This window comes from Natrix helvetica (assembly GCF_964273705.1).
Source record: "Natrix helvetica genome assembly, chromosome: Z".
NCBI classification, from domain to species: Eukaryota; Metazoa; Chordata; class Lepidosauria; order Squamata; family Natricidae; genus Natrix; species Natrix helvetica.
In genome coordinates this window covers 129,106,770-129,128,349 of record NC_138554.1, presented here as the reverse complement: position 1 = coordinate 129,128,349, position 21,580 = coordinate 129,106,770, and the positions used below count along the sequence as shown (strand labels likewise).

Here is a 21,580-nt window from a genome sequence, read left to right as displayed (position 1 = left end):
GGGATTCTGGTTCACATGCACATGCGATGATCAGCTGACCTTTGTGGGTGTGGTAGTGCCAGAAACTGGAAGAGCTGGCCTTCTGTTTCTTGGTGTGAGCATGCGTGCTGGCCAGCTGATTGTCACCCACGCATGTCCCCCATTAACCAAAAGACTAGCTGGCTGGTGCGCATGTGCACGCAGGAAACCAGAAGTTCATTTTCCGGCATGCGCATGCCCCTTGGGCAGCACCTCTTCCGGGTTGCGGCCCTGATGAACTCGCATGCGTGTTCCCTTTTTCCCGTTTCAGCATCACTGGCCTAGAAAGTGGGAAACCCTGAGTTCGACTTCCGCCTTAGGCACAAAGCCAGCTGGCTGATCTTGAGCCAGTAACTTTCTTTTAGCCCTAGAAAAGAGGTAATGGCAAACTGAAAAACCTTGCTAAGAAAATTGTAGGAAACCTGGAGTCACCAAGAGTGGAGACAAAATAGGTTTGTAAAAACAGTAATGAAATCAGCCTTATAGACCTAAGACTCACTCTACCAAAAAGAATCTTTACTTAGCTCCAAACAATCAGAACACATTTTGGCTTAGTTCATGGGTAAACCAGCCAATACGATTAATAAATCATGTTTTATGGTTTAGCATTATCTGTGTACCCAGCCAACTAGATATTTTTTTAAGCTGCCATGATTAAAATATATGCAATATTGATATATAAATAAAAGTGTCCTTAATTCATTGCACCTAGATCTCTACCAAGATTTTTATAGCATTGTTTTCTCTGGAAAAAACACAAGAAATGTATAATTGTAATTGGCTAATTAGTCTGGGAGCAGCAATGATGATTCTACTCAACATGGGAAGGTCATTCAATCAGAATAGCCTGCTCATTAATGCAAATGATACCTTTGAAGATAAAAGGTAGGGAGAATCTTATCATCATTCCTTTAGAATTTATGACAGAAATGTTTTTAAGCTTTGTCATTGCAAGTAACTTCCAGATTTGGTTACTAGTTCACATGTCCTAGTATGAAATCCTAGGTAATCCTTTCAAAGCAGAAATTAGGAGCATGTAGATTAGCCATGACCAAAGAGTCAAGGTTAGAAAATTTAATTTAGATCTCCGGACTTATTTGTTGAGCTTGGAATTGCAATTCAAACTGTCAAAGTGACTCAATTCAGTTTAAAGATTAAATATGATAAAATTGTGTTTTTTTTAATCAGGAATATCATCTGATTCAACCTGACATAGTCAGCTAATTTGATTTAGAAATTCAATCTGAAAGGGCAATTCAACCCAACTGCCTTTGAATTTTAGCTTTGCATAACACTAACAGAGTTATCTTGGCCTATAAAGTAGCATTAGGCTATTGATATATTTTCCTTGCATTCCTGGCAAAGATACACTTTTTCATTTATAAGCTCACCGGTGTATTCATTGTCTCCCTGCTAGAATAAAAACATCATTTATTTACCCTATGAGCAGATGGTCTTGGCTAAGGCACCTACTTGTGGAAAATATCGTACTTCTTGTATTTGCTTTTTGATAATCTTCTATTCCATTTGCACTTAAAGGGGCAACAAAATTTATTTCCGAAGTAGAAACAGCTACTTCCTTCTATCACAGTTTCCCCTCCTAAAATACAGTAGCTATGGATCATTTTTAAAGGTGGTTTGAATATAAAGAAAGTAGAGTTGCAATCTGAAGCTATATTGGTCATTAGGAAATGCCGTCAACTTTGTATACATAGGAACACAACTATAACTCAGGATCTGTTAAAATATTACAGCTTTTTAAAGGGGGGAGCACAAAATAATAGGAGAAATAACATTTTTGTCCTTAACTGCTTATGCCCTAAGAATATTACCATTTAAAAAAACCAATCATTGTTTATAGCAGAGTTCCCCAACATTTCTGACGTTAGTTAGTTGTTAGTTAGTTAACTTTATTTTCATTGCACCTCGTACAACTAAATTAAATGCCATATTCAGTGTATATTATACATAAAAAATAAAACAAAAACACACATCATTCACATTCTATACAATTGAATTGAAAACCCCTGGTATTGCATTAATATTGCACTATACAGTAGAATTCAATATAGTTACTGCCCTGGGATAGAAGCTGTTTTTCAGCCTAGTTTTGTGGACCAGCAAGGAGGGAGGAGTGGAGATGGTTCTGCACTCGGCAAACCCATGTGTGAAACGCAGCTCCACATCTGCCACCCATGCAAATGGAGAACGCACATGCACACTCACCCGCTTTTTGCGCAACTGAGGATGCACGCACACATTCACCAGCCATTTCCACTGGCAGGTTGTAATCCCCTCACGGCCCACAGATTGGGGCCTCCAGATTAATAGGCCATCGCATCATGTTTCTAATCTTATTATAATATGTGCCACAGATTACTTGCAACACCATCTACTTTTTCAAGGATGATCCACATGAACCGTTTTCCAGCACCCATGGTTTTGTTTATTCTACAATGCTTAGGGCATTGTGAGAAAAATAAAATGGCAGCTGACATACAAACTACAACAACCTGCCAAAATGTTCAAACCCCAGAAACTGCCCAAGGATATTTTCTGCTGATGTTGTGTATACAATAGAGGTGGTATTATTCAGCAGATTCTGACCAGTTCTGGAGAACCGGTAGCGGAAATTTTGAGTAGTTCAGAGAACCGGTAAATACCACCTCTGACTGGCCCCTCCCCCATCTATTCTCTGCCTCCAGAGTCCCAACTGATTGGGAGGGAATGGAGATTTTGCAGTATCCTTCCCCTGCCATGCCCACCAAGCCACGCCCACAAAAGCGGTAGTAAAAAATTTTGAATCCCACCAGTGGTATACATATTTCTACAGTGGAAATAAAAAGTCTACATGCTTCCATTAAATACCTGGGTGTTTTTAAATGTTAAAAAAAATCAGATCAAGATAAATCACTTCAGAATTTTTCCCTCCTTTAATATAATCTATCTACTGGACAATTCAACTGAAAAACAAACCAAAATATTTTTTTGGGGGGGGAAACTTACAATAACATAGTTCTGTGATGGCGAACCTATAGCATGCGGAGCCATATCTGCCAGCACATGAGCCATCAGCTCCAGTGTGCATGTGTGGCCAGCTGATTTTCTGTCTTCTGGAGGGACGGGGGAGGCCGTGTTCGTCTTCCCCAGGCTTCAGGAAAGCCTCCGGAGCCTGGGGAAGGCAAAACACAGGCCCAATGGGCCAACCAGATGTTCAGAAATGATCCCTTTCAGGCTTTTGGGAGACCGGGAGCAGCTGTTTTCGCTCTCCCCAGGCTTCAGGAAAGCCTCCAGAGTCTGGAGAGGACAAAAATGACCTCCACTGGCCCCCCAGGGGGGTTGGTTGTGCGCGTGTGCCTATGTGGGGGCGCGTACTTTGCATTAGGGATGCCAGCACTATTGCGTGTGCACTTTTGCATTTTTGGCACCCAACAACACTCAACAACAAAAGGCTTAACCATCACTGACATAGTTCCTTAAGTGTGCACACCTTCTTATAAGTATGGATGTGGCTGTGTTCAGAAATAACCAATTACATTCAAACTGATGTTTTTATGACATTTACTCAGTTGTCTCTTACAGCAAAAGCCATGGTCTTCAAAGAGCTTACAGAGCATCAAAGGTGTGAGTTAGGAGAAAGATACAAAAACATGTCCAGGCATTAGATATGCCATGGAACACAGTGAAGACAGCCATCAACAAGTGGGGAAAATACGGCACAACAATGACATTGCCAAGAAATGGATGTCCTTCTAAAACTAATTTAAAAAAAACAAAGAGAAGTTGTCCGAAAGATTCCCAAGAGACCTACAGCAACATTAAACGAGCTGCAGAAAACTTTGGCAAGTATTGATTGTGTACCGCATGTGACAACAATCGCCCATATTTTTTATATTTCTGGGCTGGGGGATAGGATGGCAAGATGGAAGTTTTGTTTAACAAAGACTGTTTATATAGTTAAGTCTGGTTACATTTACAAAAACCTACATCAAGTCTGACAAAACCATGTGGAAAAATTTCTTATGATTCGATGAGACCAAGCTTGAAGTTTTTGGCCATAACTCCCAAAAATATGTTTGGTTCGAAAACAACATTACTTGTACATACCACAAGTTACGTAAGAATTACTCCTTACAATGAAGCATGGTGGTGACAACATTATGCTTTGGGGCTGTTTTTCTTCAACTGGTACTGGGGCTTTAGTCAAGGTGGAAGGAATTATGAATAATTCCAAATATTAGTCGATTTTGGCACAAAGAGCTCTGCTAAAATATTGAAGACGAAGAAGAGTATCACCCTTCAACTTGATGATGACTCCAAATCAGCATACTCCAAATCAGCAAAACAATGGAGCAGCAGATGATCAAAATTTTGGAATGGCCCAGACATAGTCCAAACCTGAAACCAATGTAACTTCTGTTGGGTGACTTGAAGAGAACTATGCATAGGAGATGCCCTTGCAATCTGACAGATTTGGAATGGTTTTGCAATAAAGAGTCGGCAAAGATACCCCAGGCAAGACGTATTATGCTGATAGGCTGCTATTGCAGAAGACTGAATTCTATCATAAAATCAAATGGTGCTTCAATAAGTATTAGTTTAAGGTAGGGGTGTCAAACTCAATTTCATTGAGAGCCGCATCATGGTTGTGGTTGATCTTGGGAGCCCGGGTGGGCGTGGCTGACTAGGTGGGCATGGCCAGCTTGACACCACTCCCCAAATTGTTGCCTTGTTTCCTGTTCACACTGGGTAGACAGGGCCAAAGCGACGCAGTCTGGCCCCCTACATTTTCTGGGACGGCCCCTCAGGCTGGATCCAAGCATATATGGCCTGAAGGCCTTGTGTTTGACACCCCTGGTTTAAAGGTATGCACGCTTATACAACCATGCTACTTTAAGTATTTTAGTTTTATTTTCCCCCAGAAGATTTAAATTTGTTTTTCAACTAAATTGTAGAGTTTACAGATTATATTAAAGGTGGAAAAATTCTGGAATGATTTATCTTGGTCTGATTTACATCTCAAAACTCTGGAATTTTAACAGGTGTGTCATACTATTTATATCATTGATGTGAGCTGCTTCTTAGGATCAAGATATAGGGCTGCAAATGTTGAGATGACCAGCAGATGGCAGGAAAGGTGGTTTATGAAACTTTTGGGTTCCCATTTGTTGGTTTGTACATGAGAAAGAGTCTACACCAGTGGTTCCCAAAGGGGGTGGTGGGATGACTTAGGGGGGCACTAAGAGACAAGGGGGGCAGCAGGGGGGCGCTAAGAGGCAAGGGGAGTGGCAGGGGGGCACTAAGAGGGCGAGGAAAAAAAGATAATGTATTGTGTTGGCTGCAGAGGGTGTCACCCCTAGGTTGGTAGTGTCCCCTTAGCTAATTCTCAGGTGGAAAGGAGAAACTTGCCAAGCAGAAGATGGATTGGTTAAAGCCCATCGGCGCGGGCAGGACAAAATTACCCAAACAAACCTGGAAATAGCTGCGGGTTTCTCTTTAAGCAACACCACCACCCTCCCCTCCAATCACTGCCTTCCTCCCAGGAGAGGGGCGTGTGCCACTTCAATCACCCGCCCAACACCGCCGGCGTCTTAACCGACCGGGTTGGCTTGTGAAAAGTTTTTTTTTTAAACCGTCAGTGGCTGGGAAGATGGTTCACAGTGTTGTTAAGGGGGGGGGGGAAACCCCACCAATCAAATTCTAGTTGAGCTTGCGAGAGAGCTCTTTGCCACTGTTTAAAAAACGGTGACATATTTCATGCCATTGTTTTCCTTTGCATGGAGACGCTGCTGGGTAAAAGTAACTGCGGGGAGGGAGTGATGAGCGGAAGTGCGGTCGCTCCCTTTTGGTGGTGTGGATTTTATTTAGGGAGGTTTGGATTACCAGCAGGAGGGAGCTCGCATCGCAATCTTCCATTTCTAGCCTTGGAAATACGGATGTTGTTAAACTCACGGGAGCTTTTTTGATATAGGTACAGTATACTATATGCATATACTACTATAGTATAGGTCAGGAGTCCCCAAACTTGGCAACTTTAAGACTTGTGGACTTCAACTCCCAGAATTCTCCAGCCAGCATAGCTGGCAGTTGAAGTCCATAGCTGTCTGGAGAATTCTGGGAATTGAAGTCCACAAGTCTTAAAGTTGCCAAGTTTGAAGACCTCTGGTATAGGTTCTCCTGCTTGAGCAGGGGGCTGGACCAGAAGACCTCCAAGGTTCCTTCCAGCTCATTTATTCTAAAGTTTATAAAAGCTCCACCCAATGCTGGTCGCGAATATAAGATTATATTGTATGCCTTTGTATGTGTGGATATGTGCACATATAAATTTTGCAGCAGGGTTAACAATGACCAGAGCACCTCTTGGTTAGCATAGCCAATAAGAAACTTGGCCAATAATATTAAGGCAAGTATGAGCAATTATCTGTCCATGGTTGCTTAAAAAAATGACACCAGTTTCTTGCCATTTTTGGATGGGGACTGGATGAAAACAGTAATACAAATCTTAAAATTGAGATTTTTTTTAAAAAGAGGAAAAATAAATTGTACTTCAGTTTTGCTTAGATGTGTGATGTGAGTCAACCGTTTTTGATATTTAGACCACCATATCTTAAAGACTATGCAGATGGTTTGGAAGGGGTTAGTAGCAAAGCTAGTGTTGATATTGTGGAAATTAATGAAACTGAAAATTACAATGATGTTATTGCAGGGATGTGACTATCCAGCTAAAGTTGGTTCTCTGACATTCTAAGACTTAGATGTCTGAGTGATATCAGGATCTTCTTTTGATGGAAATTCCAGATTGGGTGATAAATCCATTTTCAGATACTGAGGAAGATGGGGTAGTGGAGGAACAACTCATAGAGCTGCAAAATGACATTGAACTGAAGCCAAAGTTTAAGAAATTGTACCAAGAGTTTTGGTTACAAAAAGAAATTTCTGATCGATATCCTGCACTATGGGCAGTGGTTAAGAAGCTCCTTGTTGCATTTCCAACATCATATTTGGTGGAACGTGGCTTCAGTGTGGTCATCCAACTTCTCTCCAAGCAAAGAAATCGACTCCAGATTACTGAATGTAGTGATTTAAGACTCCTGCTAAGTGACTTAAAACCAGACATTGGGAAACTGGTATCACTTCATCAAGACCGTCCATCACATTAAGAATTTACTGAACAATGAAGTAGTTACTAAATTTTACTGAGTTTACTAAGTTACTAGTTACTGTGGTTCTTGATAAATGACTATCAGACTTTGAAAACCTGGTATCACTGGATCATGTTCAACAATTTTGTTGAGTTAACATTAATTAAAAAGGTTTTTAAATTGGATTTTGAATAAGTGTGCAATTAATTGTTGCAGTTTTGAATTTTACTGTTACTATCTTCCTTCTCTCGTGCAAACTTCCCAGTCACATGACCCCCCCAGCCACGCCCACCAAGCCACGCCCACCGAAGCAGTAGAAAAAAAATTGAATTCCACCACTGGGTAGGGGGCACTGAGGATCAGTTTGTAGCACCAAGGGGGCGGTGGACTGAAAAGGTTTGGGAACCACTGGTCTATACCATGCTGAGTGTTCCAGTTGAGATACAACTAACTCACTCAGGGGTGGACTATTTTTTGGTGATCACAATCTATAATGTGGATGGAACCATATTATATATGTGGGTATGCCTAATGGTGGAATGAATTTGTGGGTATTCTTTTACTTTTTTTAAAAAAAATGTAAAGGCTAACTTAAGGTCTTTCAAATTTCATATATTTCACACTTGAAAACAGTAGGAAAAACATGTTATCAGTTTTCAGCAATCAACACCGGAAAGGTTTCCAAGAACCTCCGAAAGAGGAAATGACTATTTTTGTATCATGGGTTGTTCTGCACGACACTAACCAAAACTCAAATCGTACTATAATTTAAAACAATATGCCATTTTATGCCACATCCTCATGTCCTCAGGTATAGAAGTACCAATGGACCATCAATGAGTGACTGCTATGCCATTATAAGCCATGATCTCACCTGTTAAACTCATTGTATTGGCATTCTTTAAAAGTTCCATACACTTTTTTTCTTCTTGATAGATTTCCTGTTGCATTCTGCATTCCGGGTGAATACTTTTTACCTGTTGAATAAAAACAAAAACCAAAACATTTGACTTTGCAGAAAGGATATCAATGCTAGCAGAATCAGCTGGGGGTGGGGGGTGGGGAGAAGAGGCAAAATTGAAAGCTTTTGTTTACTGTCAGTTAAAACAATTAATTCAATTAGAACAATTAATCAGTGGAACAACTTGCCTCCAGAAGTTGTAAATGTTCCAACACTGGAAGTTTTTAATAGATTGGATAACCATTTGTCTCAAGTGGTGTAGGGCAGTGATGGCGAACCTATGGCACGTGTGCCACAGGTGGCACATGGAGCCATTTGTCAGGGCACGCGAGGTGCTGCCCTGTCAGCTGGCAAGTGCAAATGCGCACGCTGGCCAGCTGAGTTCACCCTTTTTAAAGCCATTTTTGCCCTCCCCAGGCTCCAGAGGCTTTATAGGAGCCTGGAGAGGGTGAAAAAAGCCCCCCCCGCCCCCCCGGAGGTCCTCCAGAGGCTTCATGAGCTTCCCTGAAGCCTCGGGAGCACAAAAAAACAGCCCTCCGGGCAAACTGGAAGTTCGCGAACGGACTTCCTGTTTGCTCGGTGGGTCATTTTGACTGCTCCAGAGGCTTCACGGAAACCTCTTGAAGGTCCCTGAAGCCTCCGGAGCATTTAAAACGACCCTCCGAGCAAACCGGAAGTGACTTCTGGTTTGCTCGGAGGGTCGTTTTGACTGCTTTGGAGGCTTCAGGGAAGCATCCTGAAGGTCCCTGAAGCCTCCAGAGGGTTTCTCGGGGGGCGGGAGAGGCTGTTTTTGCCCTCCCCATGCTCCTATAAAGCCTCTGGAGCCTGGGGAGGGCGAAAAAAGCATGCAAAAATGGGGGTCCTGCCTGTAGTGCACGCATGCGCACTGGGGGGTTGCGCATTGCATTATGTGTGCGGCACACCTGCACACGCCGCCCCCCCTGCACTTTCCCCACTTATGGCACACGAGCCAAAAAAGATTCACCATCACTGGTGTAGGGTTTACTGCCTAAGCAGGGGCTGGACTAGAAGACCTCCAAGGCCCTTTCCAGTTCTGCTATTCTAGTTGCCCCATATCTATGCAATGCTTTCTAGTTCTACTATTGCTCTAGTTATATGTCTATGCTTCTTATAAAGATTATGAAAGTTAGTCCTGTATTATTAGACCCCCAGTACAGGTTGAGTTCACACTAGGGGTATTGACACCAGGCTGCAAAAATCTGGTTGAATTCTGAATCTCCTTGTTATCATCTTGTGGTTTTTCAGAACTTTGCAGCAAATATGGTAGCTGTACATGACAATCAAAATTAATGGTTTGGCTAACTTTTTTTTTAGTGTCTAGCTCTGTCTCACACTCAGTTTCAAGATTGGCTTAGCAGCAAATGCACCTGCTGATTCTTCTACAATAGAGCATAATTAGTAAGATATCTATAATATGATTACCCAAGTTCACCTGAGATCATAGAATTCTTTTAACCAGAAGAAAGTCATTAACTAACTGAAGACATTTATGCTCTGGTTTTTTTCTGATGTAAGAAAGCAGTAACCCAAAATTAACAGGTTACGTTAAATTTGATTAACAAACTTTTTTTCTGCCAAACTCTTCTGCAGCTTAGAAAAAGCATAAAAGTGATTCATCCATTGCACTGATTTATAAACATGGCTTATTTTATGTTGGCTTAGTATTTGTTATACAAAGCAAGCCTTTGTTATTTGAAACTATTGTTTATGGTACAGTCTGTTTTACAAATCTAGTGAATTGTGGCTTATTTAATTATGAAATGTCCATGGGAATTGCTTATCTCAAGACCTGTCATAATTAAATTATGCCAGCTTTGTGAAACCCTGCATATTGGAAAACTTTAGTCAGGTATGTCTCAACTCTGATAAATGCTAGTTTGTGAGCATTAGCTTGCAATTAAGCATTATTATTAAAAAGTTTTACATTATATATCAATCTGAAATAGCTTCAAAATAAAGACTAAATGACTAGAGAAACCAATTACAGATAGTTCTTGACTTGCAGCCACAATTGGGATCAATTCCCGTTGCTAAGGAAGGTGGCTGTTAAAGCTGGATTATACTAACTTTTTTTTGCCATGGCTGTTAAGTGAATCATTTCAGTTCTCAATTGAATCATGTAGTCATTAAGTAAAGCAGGCTTTTCCCATTGACTTTGTATGTGAAGCTGTGGAAGTTTTAAATGGTGATCCCATCACCCCAGGATGCTGCCATAACCCTGTTGTAAATAATACATGCTGGTTGTCAAATATCCAAAATCTGATCATGTGACTACGGGGATACTGCCATGGTTCTAAGTGTGAGGACTTATCGTAAGCCACCTCAGTGAGATTGTAACTTTGAACAATTGCTAAATGAGGATTATCTATAGCTGTAGCAAAATCAATTTCATTTCTTAAATTTCAATTGGGAATTCATTAATTCTGAGATTAAAAAATACCTGATTCTAAAAGGAAGCTCCAGGGGAACTATATCCAAGAAAACATGACTTATACATGACTGAAATCTGATTTTCTGTTAAAAGCCAGTCTCTTAACTGACATGGTTGGCTTTGTCTATCATTGTAAACCAGTTTTAGGAACATACCACCATTATATAGCCAAGATTAAACAAGCCAAATAATGACATGGTTGTACAAACCCATGCATTGTGATTTATTCAATAGTTTGGTTAAGAATATCATACTGTCTTTTACCAAATGCAAATTTCAGCATCTAAATTTTTGCATAACTGGATTAAGGAATGCCGCTTTGTTGTACGTTGCCGATTTCTAAATTAGAAAATAAAATATCAGGTGACAATCAGGACCCCAGAGTTGTTTAGAAGTGTCAACCAAAATGTCTCACATCTTTACATAAAGCATTGTTTGTGTGTGTGTGTGTGTGTGGGTGGGTGGGTGGGTGTCTGTATATGTGTTTAGGACACATAAAAATGGGCAAAGGATTGGTTGCGTCAGTCTGACCTCTTTAAAATCCCTTTCTGCAGACCCCCATATTATAACCATTATAATCTCATCTGGAATACCAAACTCTAACCCATTCCTTCTGAGAACTGTTTCTTTAAACAGTAAGCAGAGGGACAGCTTTGGGTGAAAGTTAATCTGGTGTCCAGATTAAAGCACCAAGACAGAAATTAGAAACTGGGAGCTCTAGTTCTGGCACAAAGTCATCTGGGTGGCCCTGGGCCAGCCATTCTCTCTCAGCTCTGGGAAGAAAGCAATGGCAAGCCACTTTCAGAAACATTGCTAAGAAGACTGCAGGGATTTATCTAGGCAGTACATAGGAGTCAACACTGATTTAAAGGCCTAAAAAAATAAATTAGAAACAGCAGAGAGACAAATGCTGAGTTATACCAAATATCGGGACAATGTTTTTTGTCTGCTGCAATTTAAGCCTATGTAGTAGAATGTTGTCAGTACACCACAAAGTATCTAGAACTGTAGTTTCTGGTCATGCCTGAGAGTCACAAGTATTTTCTCACTTCCTATCTTTGCCTCAAGTTTCAAAGGATTAAATGTTGCTCTGCAATTATTACTGCAGACTACAGCAGTTGCATGCAAGCAGCTAAAGCAACTTTAACTTCTACTTAAAACAACTGAAAAGCATAAGGGGTAATCTCTTGCAATGTTTTTTGCTGTCCCCACCACCCCGCCCTATGCCACTGATGTTCTTCCCTATTCTAGCATTAAAGCCTTACTTTTCAATGCTTTCAATGAGACATGGCATGACTGGCTAATCTACTGACTATGAATTAGATTAATCTTCATAACTTTCTGCAACACAATACCTCAGACTTTCATAATTTCTACACTATTCTTCGTTTTAGAAGAAACTGTGTGGAAGTCAAGGCTTAATCTCTCACAAGTAGGGAGTCCATCTGTATAACCATAGGGAGTATTACTACATTGTAAATACTACATTAAAGAAAGGAATGGATAAGAAAGTTTGAAATTTTAATGTAAAAATTATCTTATTATAAATCAGGGCTACTGTAAAAACCTAGATGAGCAACAAAGAACCAGAATTTACTCATTGTTGTTTTTGTGTTTACAGCCATGATTTGTTGGCCCAATCCAAGAACTTTATTACTTCTGAACTATAGCTCCTTGCCAAAGACTTTGGTTTTTTTAACCTTCATGTTCAAAATTTGAACCAAATAATTCCAAATTCAAAAACTTCACTTATACATAGTTTAACCTAAGTTATTAAATTATTCTGTTTTCTAGTCCAAACAAGTCATAAACTAACAAAATAGTATTGTAATAATCCAGTAAACTACAAAAAATGTAGTTTAATGCCAAAGAAGTGAAGTTTAGCATATGATACTTCAGGATTTCTAATTGACTGATTAAGGATTTTGCAGCTACAAAGCTAAATTTCTGCACAGATGTCTTTCCAGCATAAAAACCCTAACTAGGAAAGAAGAGTCCTTTTTCCTAAGAAAAATTAAAATATGGAATTCTGTAAAATGCAATGACAACAATCAATCAGAGAAACTTTAAAGCTGAATTTTTAAAAAATTGCGAAGGTTAAAAAATAGCAGAAGCTTGTTAAAAATAATTAGATGTCTACAGAAGAATATTATAGCAATGAAAACACTGAGGTTCACTTAAGAAATGATTCAACTTAGTTTTGGATTTACTATAGCATAACCAACCGCAAAATATAGAGGTGAAACTGCTGAGTTTTTAAACAATCTTTTTCCTCATTTCTCTGCTGAAACTTCAGGTACCTTAGAAAATCATTTAAGAGCAATGTTGGTTTTCTAACAAGGATAAATTTTGTCTGCTTCTCCCTCTTCGTCAATAAGAGAGAAGCAACTGTGTATTGCCCAATTTGCTTGGATTCTACGTTTTTTTTTAATTTTTATTACTGAATAAAATCTAGAGATGTTCTGGATTTATTAGTCTTTTATTAAGATGACTAAGTGCTAAACTTCAGTTAAAGTTTTTGAAGTTGTACTTCACACACATAATCATTAAAAAAGTATACCTCTTACATATCGACATAACCCAACTATTCCTTTGTTTAAATAACCAGCATCTCATCAACTTGTTCACGGAGCTCAGACACATCTCAGTATACTATTTCAAACACCAAATTATCAATTTACAGAGATTAACAACAATTGCACCAGTTTATAAAATACCTATCAAGTAGCTCCTTGCTTGAATATGAAAACATGTCTAAGTACCATATGTGATAACTGAAAAACATTTTTTAAAAGATTAGGTTCACCACAAAATCTAATGAAGCAATTATAGTAAGCAATTGAACTATAGTTGCATCATTCTCTTTTTTAAAAAAAAAATTCTGTTTGAGAAATGCTGTGAGCTTTTTTTGTTTGTTTGTTTTAGGTACAATAGCATTACAATGCACACCTATCAGATTATTTAACCAAGCCTGGTTATATCAAAAAGTTAAGGCAGGTTGGATCAGGTTGGTGGTTGGATGGGAGACTATCAAAAAACTTTAAGGTTGGAGTTAGAGTGGGAAGTTTTAAAAAAATCATCATGGAAGTTCAAGAAGACAATAGTAAGCTATTGCATACTGCAATTCATAAAACTAGAAGTACCTTTCTATAAAGTCATCAAATCAAGTTTGACTCAAAAGAGACTTTAGCTTTATAGAAGGTTAGTAAACAAAACTAAAAGCTCTGGAATGTATGTGTCATACATGTACCAAATGGCAGGAAATACTATCTCCTTGCAATTAGAGAACTATACCAAGACAACATTTTCATTGCATTTGTTTTTCTGTTTTAAGGAGGATTATAAAAAGGGGGCCCAGGACATAAAACAGGACTGTCCAAAGACATTTGATTGTTGCTTCATAATTCTCAAAATCTTGATAGAGAGGCTGAAGCTGAGCCCCAAAATCTTATAAGCTTCCTCCCTCTTCTAATAAATTATTATAAAAGTTATTAACTATTTGGAGATGTCTTCATTCCGGTTAATGACAAGGATGACCTTTGCATTTTTTAACATCCATTCCATATACAAGATTAGGTCAATGAATCCTAGTCTTTCGTTCTGCTGCAGGTAGAAACTCTACTTAAGCCTGCTTTGGTTAATTAAAACAGGTAACAAACAATGGAAAAAGAAAATCCAATTGATCTATCCAGAAAACACACATCTTTTATCCGTAGCTTGTCTTCTTTTCCTTGATATTTTGCATTTTGTAAATGCTTGGCAAAAACCACAGGGCTGCAGCCCTGTTTTAAAGTTCATTAGTCCCCACAAACTTCATGCCATAAATGAACCAGAAATTACAGTGCTACACACACACACACACACACACACACAAAACAAAATAAAGTTGACCATTAAAATGGATAGAATTTCTGCCTTAAAGTAGTACAGAATTTCCACTCCAACCATAAACAAAGAACAGCCTGTGAAAAACTCCACCCTCTTGCCTTTCTTCCACTGTTATATTTGTGGAGAAATCCTTGGACTTTAAACGATCCTGAAAGCTGGTGCATGTGTGGGATTTAAAAAAAGAAATAGGGCATCCTGTTGTTTATAGCAATTTCACTGCCATCAATTAAAATCGAATCAGCTTTTCTTAAGGGAGTTACAATAGATACTGGAACTGCTGGAGCCCAGTTTACCTTAAAGCAATTCTTTACTAAGTTCATTTTAGCCCAATTCACCAGCCTGATAAGAGATTCAAACTTAGCTGGCTTTTGATCCTGTGCTCAAATTTAAGAGTAGCCCGCTAGTATAACCAAATCCTCAACAGGGACTCTGCAGATGGGCCTGGTCAGGCATCATCCCCAACTTGAGATAGAAGGGAATAATGGGAATTGTAATTCAGCACATTTCGAGGAGACTCGTTTGCTCCTTTTTTTAAATGGGAGGGATATAAGAATAAACAGCAATTCTAAAAAGTGGAGAACTGTTAGAATTAATTATTAATAGCAGGAACTATTCGATGTGTGTGTGCATGTATCACATACTATGCGGATGCGGGGGGGGGGGGGTAAGTTCATACCCACATTAAGGGAAGGCGACCCAGGCCGCAGAATCAGCCCCATAACCAGAGGACAAATAGGAGCCAAAGTGAACGCGTTTTCCTCCTTCTGCCCCTATAGGTTTCCTTCCGAAAGAAGAGCAGAAGGCAAGATCCGAGGTGACCCTCTCCATCCCTGAGGCACTGCTGAAAGGGTCGCGGAATAGAAGCCAACGCGCCCTTTTCTCGCAGAAGCCGCAGGAAAGGAGCTCTCTGCACATGCTCCGGAGCTCAGACTCTTCCGAGTCAGGACCAGGCGAGGCTCACCGGCCAGGGATTCCCTACTCACCGGCCCCAACGTCCACCAGCAGGTCGAGAAGAGCAGCAGCAGCGAGAGCTGCATCCCGTCCCAGCTTCTCGGGACTCGCGGCGACCTTCCTTGGCGCGGGCAGCCTCCCGCAGCCAAAGGGACATGCGGTCGTCGAGCCGGCGCTGCCCGTCTGCAGCCGCGCGCTTTTACCACGGGGCTCAAGCCCACCCGCCCCCCGCACGGAGCCCTGACTGGCGCTTGCGGCCGGACGAACAGACGCGTCGCCTCGCCCACCCGTCCGCCCACTCTGGTTCCGCAGCACTCCCGCCGCGTGGTCTTGCGTGCGCTCCGGACTCTACCTCTCTCTCTCCTCGCCGGGTCCTCTTTTGGGAGTTGCGACTTAATTGCTCCGAGTGTTACTTCTCCCCCCTCCCTCTCCCCCCTACCCAAAAGAGAGACGGGAGGGAGCGAAGTGCAAAGACAACCTTTCCTATCGAATCCATAGAAGGACCGTTTCATTAAGTTCCGCAGCAGTCTAGGATGCCTTGAGTGGGGACGCCGAAAGCTATACTCCACCGCCTGGAATGGGATGATGGCGCGCATCTCGCTTTCAGTAACTTAGTCGGGGTGTAAAGAACTAAAGAACAGGAGCTGCGTTGATCCGTGGGGCACTAGTGGAAATGAAGGGGGGGGGGAGTTTTTTTTTTAAAAAAAAACACCCCTAAATCAGTAGTTTGGAAAATAATAATTGGATGAAGAAGACCTTCCATAATATCCATGGTTGTGCAAGTTTTGGGTATCCTCCAGAGCCATTAAGAGGTAGAGGATCAAGGAGAAAAGGCCAAAATGTAGGTCAAGGGCTAGAGAGCCTGGAATGTACATGATGATGGACTACCATCCTCACTTTCCAAGGTCAACTTGGAGGTCACCTCAACTGTGAAGTTGTCTGTTGTCAAAGTAATCAGGAAATTGAATAACTTCCCTCCTGGCTGGAGAGCATGCCTCTGAACAGGACATCTTTGATGATAACAAATAGATGAAAGAGACCCCATTCCCCAGTATTTTATAGAGCTTTGATACAGAAAACATTTCCAAATGCAATGCTCAAGTGTAAGTGCTTTGGATCATTAAAGATACCCAAACAATTGAAGTCAAGTTAGATGACCAAAATAGTCCAAATGTGGGAATTAAAAAAATAAATAAACCATGCACCAAAACCTCTATAAATATGAAAAAACACCTCAATTTTTGAGCAATCTATTCCAGGGAAACTAACTGATCTGGAAAATCTGCAATTGATTATTTTGATATTTAATAAAGACATGATTGCATGTATCTTCAGCTATTCATCCTACAATATGACAGGCATCCCCCATGGATTCCCTCTAGATGTGTAGAACTGTGACCCAAGCAATTCTCAATCATCTCCCAAGACATCTGTTGATGGCAGATGAGAAAGGAGAGTTGCTTTTATTATGCATAACTGATGAATACTAAAAAAGATACAAGTCATGGAAGATATAAATAGCCAAAAGCCAACATGGGGTTGTCAAAAACAGATCATGCCAGACTAATCTTATTGCATTCTTTGACAAAGTGACAAAATTAGTGGAGCAGAAGAATGCCGTTGATATAGTTTACTTGGACTTCAGTAAGGCATTTGATAAGGTAGACTATAACCTACTACTAGATAAAGTAGAAAAATGTGGGTTAGACAGCATCACCACCAGATGGATTCGTAACTGGTTGACCAACCGCACTCAACGTGTAGTCCTCAATGGAACTGCATCTACATGGAGGGAAGTATGCAGTAGAGTACCCCAAGGCTCTGTTTTAGGCCCAGTACTCTTCAACATCTTCATCAATGATTTGGATGAGGGAATAAATGGGGAACTCATCAAATTTGCAGATGACACCAAGCTGGCAGGAGTAGCCAACACTCCAGAAGATAGGCTTAAGATACAGAAGGATCTTGACAAACTTGAACATTGGGCACTATCTAGTAAAATGAAATTCAATGGTGAAAAGAGTAAGGTTCTACATTTAGGCAAGAAAAACGAAATGCATAGATACAGTATAGTGGTACCTTGCTCAATAGTAGTAACTGAGAGGGATCTTGGAATCCTAGTGAACAGCCTTTTAAATATGAGCCAACAGTGTGCAGCAGTTGCCAAATAAAGGCAACACAGTTCCAGGCTGCATCAACAGAGGGATAGAATCAAGATTATGTGATGTGTTAATACCACTTTATAATGCCTTGGTAAGGCCACACTTGGAATACTGCATTCAGTTTTGGTCGCCACGATGTAGAAAAGATGTGGAGACTCTAGAAAGAGTGCAGAGAGGAGCAACAAAGATGGTTAGGGGACTGGAGACTAAAACATATGAAGAACGGTTTCAGGAACTGGATATGTCTAGTTTAATGAAAAGAAGGATTAGGGGAGACATGATAGCAGTGTTCCAATATCTCAGAGGTTGCCACAAAGAAGAGGGAGTCAAACTATTCTCCAAAGCACCTGAGGGCAGAATAAGAAGCAACAGATGGAAACTCATCAAGGAGAGAAGCAACTTAGAACTGAGGAGAAACTTCCTGACAGTTAGAACAATTCATCAGTGGAACAGCTTGCCTCCAGAAGTTGTGAATGCCCCAACACTGGAAGTCTTTAAGAAGATGTTGGATAGCCATTTGTCTGAAATGGTATAGGGTTTCCTGCCTAGGCAAGGGGTTGAACTAGAAGACCTCCAACTCTGCTAGTGTATTGTATTGTATATATCCAAAATAAATAACACAAAACATGCATATTATTATTATTGATCAATACACATAAATATTTGAAAGCGATGTGGCAGAATTTCTGGAGAACTATTCATGTTCCACCTATCCAAGAGAATTATTTTGCAATGCTACAGAGAAGGAAGGAACTTGTAGTTTCTCCAGTGTTGCTCTGCATGATGAGAGATCCTGGATCCCATATTTCTGCATTGTCTGAATGGCCAAAAATTGCCATTCCTTTCATATACTATTTGTACCAAATTTACTATCCAGATTCACCAGATCAAGAATTAGCACACGAAGCTATCTCCTATTTCTGCTTCTGTTTTCAAGGTACCCCAAAGAATTGGAGGTTATTGAAAAGTTACTACTGCAGAGCTAGCAAGAAGTCTGGAGGAAATCAGGAGAGAAAAGATGAAAGAACAACATTAATCTTTAGAACACCATCTATCTAGAGTAAGACCAGCATTGGCACCCACTTGGTATTCTTGGCCAATAATTCCCAACAATTCAAAAGCTTGGCAAAGATCATTCTGTCAAGACAGCTGTTTTGGATTAGTTGACAAAAATCAGGAGTGTGGTTGACTTTTCTTAGGAAGTCTGGTGTCTTTTATGTATGTAGGAATGCTGATGGCATAAGGTAAGAACACAGAAGTCATGAAACCTGATGTTCCAGTTTATTTGCTTTTATTATTTTTATAAATAACTCAAGATGGCAAAGAGACCTAGTCAGGTGGGTTGGATTGAGAGAGAGTTACTGGCCCAAAGTTACCCAGCTGCTTTTCATGTCTAAAATGGGACTAGAACTCACAGTCTCCCAGTGTCTAGCCTGATGCCTTAACCACTAGTGACTAGACCAAATTGACTCTTATCTATTAGCTATCAGTTATTATAGTTCCAATATTTGAAACAATGGTATGACCCACATTGCCGTCTGTGTCTGTGTGTCTGTGTATTTTGGGTGGTACATGTAAATGGTCAGGAGTGTTTCAATATCCTATATAACATGATGCATCTTTTAAAATCAGATTATATGGTTCTCTCTGATATATTCTTGTGGGATCCAAGTAGAGAACTTGGATGAATGTGGCATTGAAGGGTTCCTTTTAATTTCCTAGATATAATTTACTTTATTTGCTTCCCAGAGTTGTTTTGGATAGTGAGATGGGGAAGGAAGGAAGGTAGGTAGGTAAGTTAATTGGTAGCAAAAACTGCTCCTCCCCAACTTATTTAATCATTTATTCAACAAGTAACTATTTATTATCACATTCATTAATAATGAATTAATGCTGATTATTATTTTAAAGTGGGAGGCGCGGTGATTCAGCGGTTAAGACCCTGAACTTGTCAGCTGGAAAGATGGCAGCCCAGGTTCAAAACTCAAGCGCCACATAATGGGGTGAGTTCCCATTCTCACCTCAGCTCCTGCCAACCAAGAAGTTCGAAAGCACGCAAATGCAGTAGATACAGTAGATAGGTATCACTTCAGTGGGAAGATAACAGTGCTCCATGACCTCATGTTGGCCACATGACCGCAGAACTGTCTTCAGGCAGCACTGACTTAATGGCTTTGAAATGGAGATGAGCACTGCCCGCTATAGTCAGCAACTGTTAGTCAGGGATAGATTCGAGCCGCCATTACTACCGGTTTGGTAGTAAAAAAGTTTGTGTGCTCTGCACACGTGGGCATTTTCATTTAAAATGATCTAGGCATGCGCACAACATTAAAAAATGAATAAAATTACATTTTTTAATGAAGATTGTTCTGCGCATGTGCAGAACATAAAATCAAGATGGCGCCGGCGATCATAGAACCAGTATGGTCATGTGTCCGCTGGAATTATTACCTATTTGGCTGGACTGAATAGATAGGAACCCACCTCTGCTACTAGTGGTAAAATCTGCAAGGACTTCTTTAGTTCATTACCGTATAATTTTAAGGTAACTTGTTTAATTATGCCTCATTATCTATTAAAAGACATTATCACTCAAATGCTTGATTAATACATCTCTGCTAATGACAGCTCATTTTCTCAGGCCCTTGTTAACAAATTCATATACCCAACTACCCAACTTTGAAGCAAATTCTTACAAGCAACAAGAACCAACAAGACATAACACCAACATGGGAACCAGACCCTGCAACAAAGTTACATGGCTAATTCCCCCTCACATCTACACAAATACTACAATCATAATAAGCAAGACAACCAACAAGCCGACATTCAAGTTTAACAAGTGTCTTCACATGCTATTCCTGCACTCTCCCTCTGGATTCTACTTAGGAAAAATCTCACAAAACCAAGAAAAGCATTCATGTACACAAGTTTGACATCAAGATTCAAAACAAGGGACTTCCGGTTCCGGCGGCTGACGGCGACGGGCAGAGACTGCTCGCCCCGCGCATCCCCGGTGGGCTCCCCACCCCTTGGGGGGCACAGGACGCCCCGAAGAGGCGTTCTGCTGGAGGAGCGGTGCGGCGGGAGGACACCTGCATCGGCGGCGGCCGTCGGGGGGCTCTTGCTTCGCTCCAGGCACCGAGGAGCGCGAAGGGGAGGCGCGCTGAAGTGTCTTCGCTGTGAGGCTGTCCGGAAGAAAAAAAGATACTTGAAGGATGCAGCGGCGGTGCGGTGAGGCATAGACTCCCTTCATACCTATTACCAATCCTAAAACTTGTCAGTGGTGTTAATTGGAACTTTTGTTTAACTTGGAGAAGTGCGGCTGGAGGGGAGGGGGATTTCCCCCCCCCCTTGGACAAGCGGCTAGAAACAAAAGTGCTCGTAGCCCCAGGGAAGGAGGAGGGGGAGAGCCAAACCAATGAGGTCACACTCCAACTAAATGGATCTTCAGACTTAACCCTTTCAAGAAAATGTGATCTTTGGGAACTTTGAATCCTGAAAACTTTATTTGTTGCCTCAGTTCTCGAAGTTGGCAGGGCAAGATGGCACACTTCCGTTGTCTTCATGAAAGCTGAACTTGACTCCACCTTTTAACTTCAGGCTTCCGGTCTTTGTCTCCGTGTTATTTGGATACTTCTCTTGTGGATTGTTTGGTTTTGAACTTTCTGGAGTGAAAAACGTCTGTTCCCTGCCAGGGTGATTAGAGAGTTCCCTTGTGCCTGGTCTCTCTACCCCCCCCCCCCCCGAACTCCCTTGGCTGCTCTACCACTCTGACTGATTCTTCTCTATACTGACTGGACTCTTTATTACTAACAATGACATCTAAAAGACCACCTCCTGGAAAGTCCGGCTTTGCTGCCTCTGCCCCGACATCTGCAACCTCAAGTCCGAGCACGCAATCAACATTGACAGCTTTTAAACAAGTTAAAACTACGGACTTGGAGTTTCATCAAATGTTTCAACAAATTCTACAGGGACAAGAGGAAATTAAGAAACAGCTGAA

At 40.9% G+C, this 21,580-nt stretch overlaps 1 protein-coding gene across 2 annotated transcripts in view; it reads right to left on the bottom strand.

Moving 5' to 3' along the window:
• VIPR2 (vasoactive intestinal peptide receptor 2) overlaps positions 1–15,573 on the bottom strand; it is a 129,939-nt gene extending 114,366 nt beyond the window's left edge. For both annotated transcript variants that reach the window (XM_081932275.1, XM_081932276.1), the window contains exons 1-2: positions 15,445–15,573; positions 8,035–8,137 (exon numbers count right to left, since the gene is read on the bottom strand). In XM_081932275.1, coding sequence (XP_081788401.1) covers positions 8,035–8,137; positions 15,445–15,498 — 157 coding nt within the window. In that variant the 5' untranslated portion in view covers positions 15,499–15,573. The remainder of the gene's footprint in view (positions 1–8,034; positions 8,138–15,444) is intronic.
• Between the last annotated feature and the right edge of the window lie 6,007 nt (positions 15,574–21,580).